At 37.5% G+C, this 12,441-nt stretch overlaps 1 protein-coding gene across 7 annotated transcripts in view; it reads right to left on the bottom strand.

Moving 5' to 3' along the window:
• Positions 1-1,582: 1,582 nt before the first annotated feature.
• LOC139766013 (uncharacterized) overlaps positions 1,583-12,441 on the bottom strand; it is a 342,092-nt gene continuing 331,233 nt past the window's right edge. For all 7 annotated transcript variants that reach the window (XM_071694147.1, XM_071694102.1, XM_071694122.1 and 4 more), the window contains one exon: positions 1,583-8,698. In XM_071694147.1, the coding sequence (XP_071550248.1) occupies positions 8,063-8,698 (636 nt within the window). In that variant the 3' untranslated portion in view covers positions 1,583-8,062. The remainder of the gene's footprint in view (positions 8,699-12,441) is intronic.

The following is a 12,441-nucleotide window of genomic DNA, read 5'->3' as shown; positions in this document are numbered from 1 at the left end:
GCTGTATCATAGAAGTACAGTCTTGTCACTTTGCAAAGATCTTCTCACTCCAAAGGAGTTTACATTTCCCTGTCACTGGAAGTAGTGCAGCTTTAAGCTGCTGGAGCCTACAAAAGTCGTGGGTAATAGCCGGACTCTTTCATAGAAATAAGTCTTGGGGCAATTATGAATGAATATAGATAAGATATAACAGTGTATAACAGAATTACTTTAGGTAGGTTGGTTGGGCTTCAGATCTACCAACTGATAAGTCATTATCAGGCTACATCAAAGTGTTAATTCTAATAACAGACACACACTCACTATGCATGTGGCACATTTTTACAGTAATTGTCAGGCATATACATATATCATATACAGATATTGTGCTACATGCATATGTATTTTCAATGCAACTCTTTCCATGGTAAGCAGCAGTTGGTCGGCAGCCAACGACCAGGGAGGTATCAGGAGGGTTAGCGACATGTTTGTTGAGCCAACATTTTAGTGGTTGTCCGGTTGCACTCCTCTGACACAGGTAGCCGTCTTTTCTTTCTGCCTCACTAACATGTGGACTACTGGCATTCTGTCCACAAGCATACAATCTCTCCTTGTCATATGTAGCACTTGACTCGTGCAGCTCATTCTTCATAGCGCTAGATTTTCCTGCAGAGCACTATGTGCTAACCCTGCTTTTGGCAAAATGGTAGGTGCAGTAGATAGTAGTAGTAGGTAGGAACATTTAGGCAGGATTATTAGGTAGAAGTAGTAGGTAGGAGCATTAGATTGAAGTAGTCATTAGGGACACTGGATAGGAGCTTCTGCAAACACTGCACTAGCCTTGCCCTCTGCCAGTGACCTGTTAAGGGTGAGGCACTAAACAATTAGAAGTGGCACTGGAGTTCTCGTCATGGAAACTCTGTTGCCATGGCCACCCCATTCATGGAGTTGCAGCTAAGTAATGTCCTGGGTATTGGGTTGCTTTTCCCTTTTTTTGGCTCATCTGATACAGAAACGAAGGGCAATGCAGCAGATTTTATTGTTTTTTCCCAGGATGTACCAAAAGGACCACTGTTTACCATACCAACTTGGATGTACAAGGTTTCTCCTATCATTTGGGTTTGTCTTACTCCTCCTTTGCCTTCTCTCATTTGTTGTACAACCTCAGGAAAATCATGACTGATATTCTTGCTGAATTTAAAGTCTAAACTGTGCCTTATGATTTCTCACTTATTTGTATCTCCTTAATCCTCGAGTTCTCTGTCATTCACCACCAATCAATTTGTAATGTATATGTGATCCTTAGTGAAAATTCCTTTTTTTTTTTCTTAAATTTCACTCATTTAGCAGGGGATGCTGCTACTTGCTTCTAGTTCATCCTATCCTAAAGGTTTTCATCCACTGTATGTTCTCTCAATTTTTTTTTAATTTCTTCCTTTGGTCTGTCATTTCCTTTATATATCTTAATAATTTTCTATCTATCTGTCATCCTGTAAGTCTGCCTTATGATCTGTCCATCATAATCCTCTATCATGTTTACACAATACACAATATGAGCATGTGAAGAAATAATATTAATTTTTGTATCAAATAATAAGCACAGTTTCATTAAAATTTTATTATATTCATATGCATACATATTATTGACAAAAAGAACCTAAGGATAAACATACATGACCCTTATACCCAGAGGTGATTGTGGGTTGTTAGACGGAAAAAATATATATACAGGGCTTCAGTTTTTCTTAGGGTCAAAACTCAAAAAACGAACATGAAACACCATATTGTTGAAGTAATGAACTTGACTTGTTGTCATTTCCTGGCTTGAAAGACAGAGACATAAAGGTACCACACAAGCATTGCCTTCCTTGTCGTAAAAGGAGCACAATTTTTTGAAATAGTGATGAGTAGGTGTCATATCTGGGTGATTTTAGCATGGAGCATCTTGATACATTTCAGATAATGAGACTTTTACAAATATCAGCTTATCAAAACTGTATCTACCACAAGGTGCTTTCATGATTATAAGTTGCACTACCTAAATTTGCCTGTTTCATGTTCGATTTTTAATCTTTCACTCTACGTCACACCAAATTACTGCCTTTGAAAACCAACACAAATTAGACACAATGAGCTTGACATCAGACCATCCTTCTAGCTGTCAAAATACTGTAACTCAACACGTGCCTTTATAGCCACATATGACAGATCATAAAAAAGAAAACTATCCACTCCGTCCCTGACATGGAATTAGTCATAAAGCAGTGTTAAGAAATACTTAAAAGGTTTCTATTGTTGATATGTGGATTACCAATCTGATAACTTTAAAATGGACAGGTAAGTATACATATACATATATGCATATATGTATAGTTACAATAACTGATATATCAATATTTTGCCACAATAATTCATAAAGCTACAGTAAATGAAATTAAATATTAATACTTTGGTAGAGAGTTCACAGTTGGAAAATTTGAAAATTAGCAAAAAAAAAAAAAAAAAAAAAAAAAATAGTAGTTAGAATTAGTGACTATGTGATCCACTTACTATCTTGTGATTAAAGTGTTATACATACAGTAATGGCTAATCAGGCCTTAATTACCCATTGTTTACCTCAAGGTGTCCCAGTTATGATACAAAAAATAGTAATATACAATATGATTTAAGGCACCCTAAGGAACAAGGCATTTTGAAGTGTATGAACATTGACTTACCATATAATAGAAAAAAAATATATATATATATTCACGAAGACCACTGATTTTAAGCTTAATATGTTAGTTCCTGTAAGGCTTACTTTGATATTCTACAGAAAATAATAATAAGCCTTAAAGAAATAACTAGGTCAATATCCAAGTGATCTGCGCATACATTAAATGAAGCATCTTACACTAACGCTATTGAAATATATAGTAGGAGAGAGAAGGCTCGTTGCTGTGTTTTCTGGAACGTGCTTTGGTGTGTCTTGCATTTCACACTCCTGGTTTAAGGCCACTTCGGAGAATAAATAAAGTAGTAATGAGACTAAATAATGGACAGCTTTTCCAACATCCAAAAATTTCCATAATAATTAAGTGCATTCAACTGAACAATAATACAACAAATTGAACTTTTTATCTACATCAGTCATAACATATTATAAAAGAGGAGGGCGGAGGGAAGATTTAAAGCTACAGATTTCATTAAAATTCTCTTCGAACAAATTTGGAAGATAAACATGACATCACTGAACTGGCTTCAATTCATATTACTGAAAGCCATGTATCCCAAAATAAATCTAATGACAATAAAGTACATATTTGGATGTATTAGACAATCAATAACAGTCTCTCATAAAAAAGCAACCAGTTTAAAATAGAAAAAAACCATCTCTGTACCTGTAAATCATTTTCTTAATGAACCACACACAAGGAACAAAACTCAAAATATCAGTAAGTGATATAAAACACTTAACATGCTCAAACAGGAGAAAATTTTCCCATTTGTACGCACCAGGCATAACTATCACAACGAACCTTTCAACATGTAGAGAAAAAGTCTGGATACAAAACAACTGCAAACATTAACTTTAGCCTATAAAAAAGTAGTGAGTTACATTATCAACAGGGTAAAAATTGTTACCCAACTGTTCAAGTGTACTTGTACATTCCTTAAACTCGTTACATCATCCATCAATTACACATAAGAGAGCTTGACTTACTATACAAATCTTGTCTACTTCATTGTGGACTAGCCATCTACAAGCTCTCACTTGGTTGTATGGATATCAATGCAATCTTCTAACATCCAAAAATTCCTAATTGCAAATTAATCCAACACAAGCAAACACATGGCTGCCAACTCCTGTGAAAATCATTATTCAACTGGCAAAGCATCACACTTCTGGAGCATACCAATATATATTGATAACCATACTGCTCCAAAGAATATATCTAACATTAAACAAGCTATTCATAATGAGCAATTAAACCAAACAACATTATGTCTACAAGAAATGAACAAGGGGCAGTAAACATTAAATTGAAAAAACTTTTGATTTCTTTGGAATTAAGAAATGCTGTGGGCTTAAAACTGGCAGGTTCATAGCAAGCCATACTACATGGCTAACATATTCCTCTTTGCATATCTGTCTGTCCCTGCACAAATATAGCATGAACCAGACATGGAAACACTCACACAAAGACTTGCATATGCATGAGTGTAAAATTGCCTTTGTTAATTTTAACCTTAAAACAACTGTGTTTAGGACTTCAAAGGACACAGATTTATAATACTTAATAGTTGTAACAAAAACATCCATACCTGAATTGCTAGTTACAATGAAAGATAATTAGATCATAAATTCCTTACAGTCTATTAACTACCTGATCAGTACCGCTTTGTTAATACAGACCTATTCTACTGCCAACTGCCCATTTTCCACATTAACACTTTTACCTATTCTTTGGAAAGTAACTATATCAAGGGCAAAATTACTCCATGACAAACATTTAGACTTGATCTAAGCCTTCAATGAGTGCATTTATACCCCCTTACTTGGAATGTCAGCTACACTGTCAGTTTGGAGTGCAGCAGAAAAATTCCTAAGTGAAGAATCAAAAAGGTTCCTTGGTCTCATGAGTTTAAAGTAGCACAATGGTAACAATACAAGTTAACATAGAAACAACAACTATGAATGCACAACTACAAACACAGTGCATACATGCAAACCCATGCTTTATAAAAGTCTTAAACTATTGAATCAATAAAACACTTGGTAATTGACCAGAAATAGAACAAGCATCTTTTATTTGAAGATCTTTGTTCAACTCTCATGGTATCACTGTGTTGTATAAAAATGAGGATTTAAGAGTGTGGGTTTTTCATTAACACTGATATTCTTTGTCATTCTATCTATATACATCTCTGATATCTGTTCCCTCTGGGAATTTCCATCAAGGGGGTGGCCAATGCAAAAGTGTCTCCACTTATCCCTGTCCTTAAATACCACCCTTGAATACACCATTTCATACATTCTTACACCATTTCTCTCCCTCCAGTGCTCTTCCAATTCATCATCCATGTTTGCAACCAACCCCTTTAATCATATTATCTTATACTCTCCTGTAAATTACCCGTCTTGCATTCTTTCCTCATGCCCAAACCACCTCAAAAAAGTATTATCTTTCAGTACTAAATAGCCTGATGGTGAGGAGAGTTATCAAGGAGGGGAAAATAAGGTATTTGGTAATGATAAGGTAAAACACAATCAACACTTACTACGCAGTATGCTTCATATGAATTACACTTATGCAACTGCAACATGTCTCATTTGAGAACACATTTCTGCAATATTCTTTTAAATTGCATGCAAGTCTAGCATTTAGCTCCAAGATGCTCAATTAAGCACTCTACCAGTGCTAAGAATAGATGGAAAAATTATCTATTTCTTCATTTTTCATTCTCCACCTAGTATCCTTAATCATATAAAAACATTACATGTTTATAAGCTTATTATTTCATTTTTCTGTATGAATATTTTCACTTTCTTCAGAATGATTTTTGTTTTTGTTTTTATGTTTGTCTTTTGTGTACAAAGCAAAAGGCATGTTTTCCAACAGCCACCTAAGATGGTTATACAATCTATTTCTGTCTTTTGGCACCAACTAAAACAAGAACACGGGATCACCTATGGCATCCCACAGTAATTTGAATTTCACCTTGAGCTTTGTACAAGGCCCTTCATAAATGACCATCCTCTTGAAAACTGACAAAAATATCCACCTAGTAGTTTGTTCAGATCCAACAAAACTTTACTCGGTTTGTAAATCAAATTACAAATTACAAACTCCATAAAGCTTTCTGAAATCTGAACAGAGCACTAGGTGGAAGTCTTGTATGAAGCACAAGGCCCAGAGCATATTACTTTGAGATGTTGTAAACAGTCCTCCTATTTGTGTGATTCCTTGCACTCTTGCTGATATCTGAAATTATACATATTTGGAGCAATCCCAGGTGAGTAAAGGTTATCTCTAGCACAATACAGTACATAGTGCTATCCGCTGAATACTGTCTCATAAATTGCTGAGGAAATTACACATTTCTAAACCTTACATGCTTATAGTAACATTGAGACAGGCATGTTATCTTGTAATTTCTCATCTACTTGTATTTTACATTATTTCATTATAATCTAACCCCATATTTTCCTTCTTTAAAACCCTCCTCACTACTATTTATAAAAAGATAAAAAATAGTGCAAATGAAAAACCTACACTCTTACATCCTTACTTTCATGCATAAGAATGATTCCATAAGAGTAGAAAGATCTTATAGCTATAACAAGCTCATCCTCTTTCTAATTAATTATCAAACACTTCCCAATAAAAATATGCTTTGCAGCACATGTCTGGTAATCTTAAAGCATAAAACATATTCCATGGTAGTCACTTTCCTTTCTATAACAAGGAGGTGAACCCACTGTAAGTGGCCCTTGATGTCTGATCACAGTGACCCTTTTCCATACTGTAATTGTTAGAACAATGGGAACCTGTAGTAACAATGCTTTAACTTCCCAAAATACACTGAAAAGAAATAAATAATAAACTGTACAGGTTCAAATCACAAGCTGAACATAATTACATCTGACATAGCACAGGATGAATTTTCAGTATTAATTGTAACCCACTAATCCAACAATAATAAATGTAATTTTCAAGAAAAATTTGGATGGGTATAGATATGTTTGAACCTCTGAACAGTAAAGAACCATAAAATCACTATTAAACACTAAAGTACTAAAAACAAGACACATAGTTCATAGTTGCTTTTCTCTCTCTGATTTGCTATCTAACACAATGTATTTTACAATCTACAAGTTTGAAAAATATCCTATTATACTTATCAGCAATAGTAAACATTGCTATAAAAATTCTTTGAGTTAATATAATAATAATTGGCTTCCTTATATAAGGCACGAACCATTACATGGCCCGTTAGGATAAGCATCCTTTAGGCAAATCTTTGGGGTTCGTATATTAAGTTAATATTGCCACAATCTTTGACTCACCTGTCAAAGGCATGTTGCAGTAGCTGCTCAGTGCTAGCAGCATCACTTTTGATGCAGAATTTATGGAAAAAAGCAAAAATATACAAGAAATAGTTGATTATTGTGTTATACTTCTTTATTAGTACGTTAAGACTTCCACAACAGCCACAAAATCAGTTCTTCTTAATATGAAGGTCTGATATAAATTCTGAAGATATCACGACTGCGATCAAAGAATCAGGTCAAATACTGTTTACCACTCCACTTGCCGAAGATATCAATCATCACTGAAAGTACAATCGTAAAACTTCACCAACCATCTATTTCACTCTGACCTGTTACTGATAATCATGGCACTCCAACACATCTTCAGGCTGAATTACCCACATTGGAACTATACTTAACCTGACGTCAGGTCCTTCACACCTTCCACCAACTCACTGTGAGGATAAATGATAAGATCTAGTCTCTACCTAGGTCTCTACTGTAAAACTAATTCTGCTTTATCAGATAATACACAGAATCCGTTCGTAGTCTCCTAGCCTTGTACCATTACTTGTACCATAACAAACTCTATGGCGTGAGGATAATGCCTCTGAGCTTTTTCATCACTTCTTGAGCTCAAACTTAATAAATACAGCATAAAATTTGTATTAATCTACTCTAAAGTTCTTTCCAACAATCAAACACTTCAAGAAACACTGAACAAACTAGTAGCAATACATTTAATAAAAAACTCACTTCTGCTCACATCCTACTCATTTTCCCATTTCTATTATATCACTTTTGGTTATCAAAATGCCTTACGTTTTGTCATGCTGAATTCCAACGCATGTCCAATAGTCCTCAGATTTAGACATCTTTATGATGCTGAGGAAGCTACCATAAACCCACTAACACAACTGCAGGCTTCATAATGTCAAGCTGCACTTGATCTGTAACCATAATTTTACCTTAAAGCTCATAAAAGATACTTTTAAATCAAGGGAAACTATCAAGATATTTGTGCCATGTTACTTTGAGTCTGAAGGTAAAACACCCCACAGCATGAATCTAGGAGGCATCAGCATACAAATTGTTGGAATCCTCTTCCACTATGGACTGGAAGGTCTCCATGGATTGCTGGGTAGTGTCCTGTTGATCTTCTGTTATCTGCTCCTCTACTGTTTCATCAGTGTTCATCTCTTGCAGCCCCAGAATTTGCTGTTCTGAAGATCTTGTCTGATTATTAGCGCCATCAATAACTTCAGGCTCTTCATTGTCGTCTCTCTCTCCATTGACTTCTGACTCAATCCGTGAGTTTTCTGCTATGCTCTCCATGTTGCTATCATCACTTACTTGTCCACCTCCATTGTCAGGGGGATTGGAATCTTCACCAGCAGGATCCATCGCAGAGGCATTAGCAGAGTTCGAGTCTTCATTATGGTTGGAACTGACATTCATGCTAACATAGGGGCCATCTGAACTGTTAGTATCCGTACCAAGGAGAAGAGCCATGCGACTCTTGTTCTTCCCATTGTCAGTAAGATGGGCAAAGAAGGTGTTGGTGTCTACACCAAGTCTGATCGATGCTGCTGTGAGAGAGAGCTCTTTATTAAGGACACGTTGGATCAACTCTTGGGCACGAGACTCTTCCCATATGGAACGTTCCTTTTGTGCTGAGCCTCCACTACGCCCTTGTTTATTGACCTGTAATAAAAATGATACCAGTAATTACGAGATTCATCACTTTAAGATACACTGAAAAATGTACACAAAATGAAAATAAGAGACATGTGGTAGATTCATAAAACTGTTATCATACACGTGCGGTTTTATGAAAATACTAACAAAAATGCACGTACCAGTAAGACCCTAGTGTGCTGGTCTTGACACACTTTTGTATTCTCTGCTACTTCCATATATGTCTTTCTATACCTAAATGGCTTTCCTGTCTTAGCAAGGTTAATTTAAATCAAGGAACAAAAGAACAGTGGTCTCATCTGCATACATCCACCCTCTAGTTGTCATGTATAATATACCAAAAAATGTCCCACCATTCATAGCCAAGCCCCTCAGACACACCACTTGACCACTTCAAGTGACCTGGTTAGGCTATCATGCTGCACGATGGCATTTTCAGTACATAAGGACACACCTTTGGGAATCAGTATGTATCACAAATGCTTTTATCAGTGAGACTTCTTTCTGCAATGTAAGTAAGACAGCCTTTGATAGATTGGTGCCACTTCTCAAACCACAGCCTTTGATAGATTGGTGCCACTTCTCAAACCAAAGTCATATTAGCTGAAAATTCCAAATGTAAACACATACAAAGCTCAGAACAGTGTCTGTCAACCATCTCCTTAGTCCTTAGACAAGTGACCAATGACTAAAACATGCAAACTCATAATGGCATCACCACATCACTTTCATCCAACTGTTTATGATTATGTTATCATCTTGTATTTCATTTTATTTATCATTTTGCTTTGTTGCTGTCTCCCGCGTTAGCTAGGTAGCGCAAGGAAACAGACGAAAGAATGGCCCAACCCACCCACATACACATACAAGTCCACACACGCAAATATACATACCTATACATCTCAATGTACACATATATATACACACACAGACATATACATATATACACATGTATATAATTCATACTGTCTGCCTTTATTCATTCCTATCGCCACCTCGCCACACAATGAATAACAACCCCCTCCCCCCCTCATGTGTGCGAGGTAGCGATAGGAAAAGACAACAAAGTCCCCATTCGTTCACACTCAAGTCTCTAGCTGTCATGTAATAATGCACCGAAACCACAGCTCCCTTTCCACATCCAGGCCCCACAAAACTTTCAATGGTTTACCCCAGACGCTTCACATGCCCTGGTTCAATCCATTGACAGCATGTCGACCCCGGTATACCACATTATTCCAATTCAGTCTATTCCTTGCACGCCTTTCACCCTCCTGCATGTTCAGGCCCCGATCATTCAGAATCTTTTTCACTCCATCTTTCCACCTCCAATTTGGTCTCCCACTTCTCCTCGTTCCCTCCACCTTTGACACATATATCCTCTTGGTCAATCTTTCCTCACTCATTCTCTCCATGTGACCAAACCATTTCAAAACACCCTCTTCTGCTCTCTCAACCACACTCTTTTTATTTCCACACATCTCTCTTACCCTTACATTACTTACTCGATCAAACCACCTCACACCACATATTGTCCTCAAACATCTCATTTCCAGCACATCCACCCTCCTGCGCACAACTCTATCCATAGCCCACGCTTCGCAGCCATACAACATTGTTGGAATCACTATTCCTTCAAACATACCCATTTTTGCTTTCCGAGATAATGTTCTCGACTTCCAAACATTCTTCAAGGCTCCCAGGATTTTCGCCCTCTCCCCCAACCCTATGATTCACTTCCGCTTCCATGGTTCCACTCCCAGATATCTAAAACACTTTACTTCCTCCAGTTTTTCTCCATTCAAACTTACCTCCCAATTGACTTGACCCTCAACCCTACTGTACCTAATAACCTTGCTCTTATTCACATTTACTCTCAACTTTCTTCTTTCACACACTTTACCAAACTCAGTCACCAGCTTCTGCAGTTTCTCACATGAATCAGCCACCAGTGCTGTATCATCAGCGAACAACAACTGACTCACTTCCCAAGCTCTCTCTTCCACAACAGACTGCATGCTTGCCCCTCTTTCCAAAACTCTTGCATTTCGCTCCCTAACAACCCCATCCATAAACAAATTAAACAACCACAGAGACATCACACACCCCTGCAGCAAACCTACATTCACTGAGAACCAATCGCTTTCCTCTCTTCCTACACGTACACATGCCTTACATCCTAAATAGAAAATTTTCACTGCTTCTAACAACTTGCTTCCCACACCATATATTCTTACTACCTTCCACACAGCATCTCTATCAACTTTATCATATGCCTTCTCCAGATCCATAAATGCTACATACAAATCCATTTGCTTTTCTAAGCATTTCTCACATACATTTTTCAAAGCAAACACCTGATCCACACATCCTCTACCACTTCTGAAACCACACTGCTCTTCCCCAATCTGATGCTCTGTACATGCCTTCACCCTCTCAATCAATACCCTCCCACATAATCTACCAGGAATACTCAACAAACTTATACCTCTGTAATTTGAGCACTCACTCTTGTCCCCTTTGCCTTTGTACAATGGCACTATGCAAGCATTCTGCCAATCCTCAGGCACCTCACCATGAATCATACATACATCAAATAACCTTACCAACCAGTCAACAATACAGTCACCCCCTTTTTTAATAAATTCCACTGCAGTACCATCCAAACCTGCTGCCTTGCTGGCTTTCATCTTCTGCAAAGCTTTTACTACCTCTTCTCTGTTTACCAAATCATTTTCCCTAACCCTCTCACTTTGCACACCACCTCGACCAAAACACTCTATATCTGCCACTCTATCATTAAACACATTCAACAAACCTTCAAAATACTCACTCCATCTCCTCCTCACATCACCACTACTTTTTATCACCTCCCCATTAGCCCCCTTCACTGAAGTTCCCATTTGCTCCCTTGTCTTACGCACTTTATTTACCTCCTTCCAAAACATCTTTTCATTCTCCCTGAAATTTAATGATACTCTCTCACCCCAACTCTCATTTGCCCTCTTTTTCACCTCTTGCACCTTTCTCTTGACCTCCTGCCTCTTTCTTTTATACATCTCCCACTCATTTACATTTTTTCCCTGCAAAAATCGTCCAAATGCCTCTTTCTTCTCTTTCACTAATAATCTTACTTCTTCATCCCACCACTCACTACCCTTTCTAATCAACCCATCTCCCACGCTTCTCATGCCACAAGCATCTTTTGCGCAAGCCATCACTGCTTCCCTAAATACATCCCATTCCTCCCCCACTCCCCTTACCTCCTTTGTTCTCACCTCTCTCCATTCTGTACTCAGCCTCTCCTGGTACTTCCTCACACAAGTCTCCTTCACAAGCTCACTTACTCTCACCACTCTCTTCACCCCAACATTCTCTTTTTTTCTGAAAACCCCTACAAATCTTCATCTTTGCCTCCACAAGATAATGATCAGACATCCCTCCAGTTGCACCTCTCAGCACATTAACATCCAAAAGTCTCTCTTTCGCGCGTCTATCAATTAACACGTAATCCAATAACGCTCTCTGGCCATCTCTCCTACTTACATACGTATACTTATGTATATCTTGCTTTTTAAACCAGGTATTCCCAATCACCAGTCCTTTTTCAGCACATAAATCTACAAGCTCTTCACCATTTATATTTACAACACTGAACACCCTATGTATACCAATTATTCCCTCAACTGCCACATTACTCACCTTTGCATTTAAATCACCCATCACTATAACCCGGTCTTGTGCATCAA

The sequence above is a fragment of the Panulirus ornatus genome, chromosome 4 (genome assembly GCF_036320965.1).
Source record: "Panulirus ornatus isolate Po-2019 chromosome 4, ASM3632096v1, whole genome shotgun sequence".
NCBI classification, from domain to species: Eukaryota; Metazoa; Arthropoda; class Malacostraca; order Decapoda; family Palinuridae; genus Panulirus; species Panulirus ornatus.
Note: the sequence above shows the minus strand (reverse complement) of the source record. Positions and strands in the feature narration are given on the sequence as shown.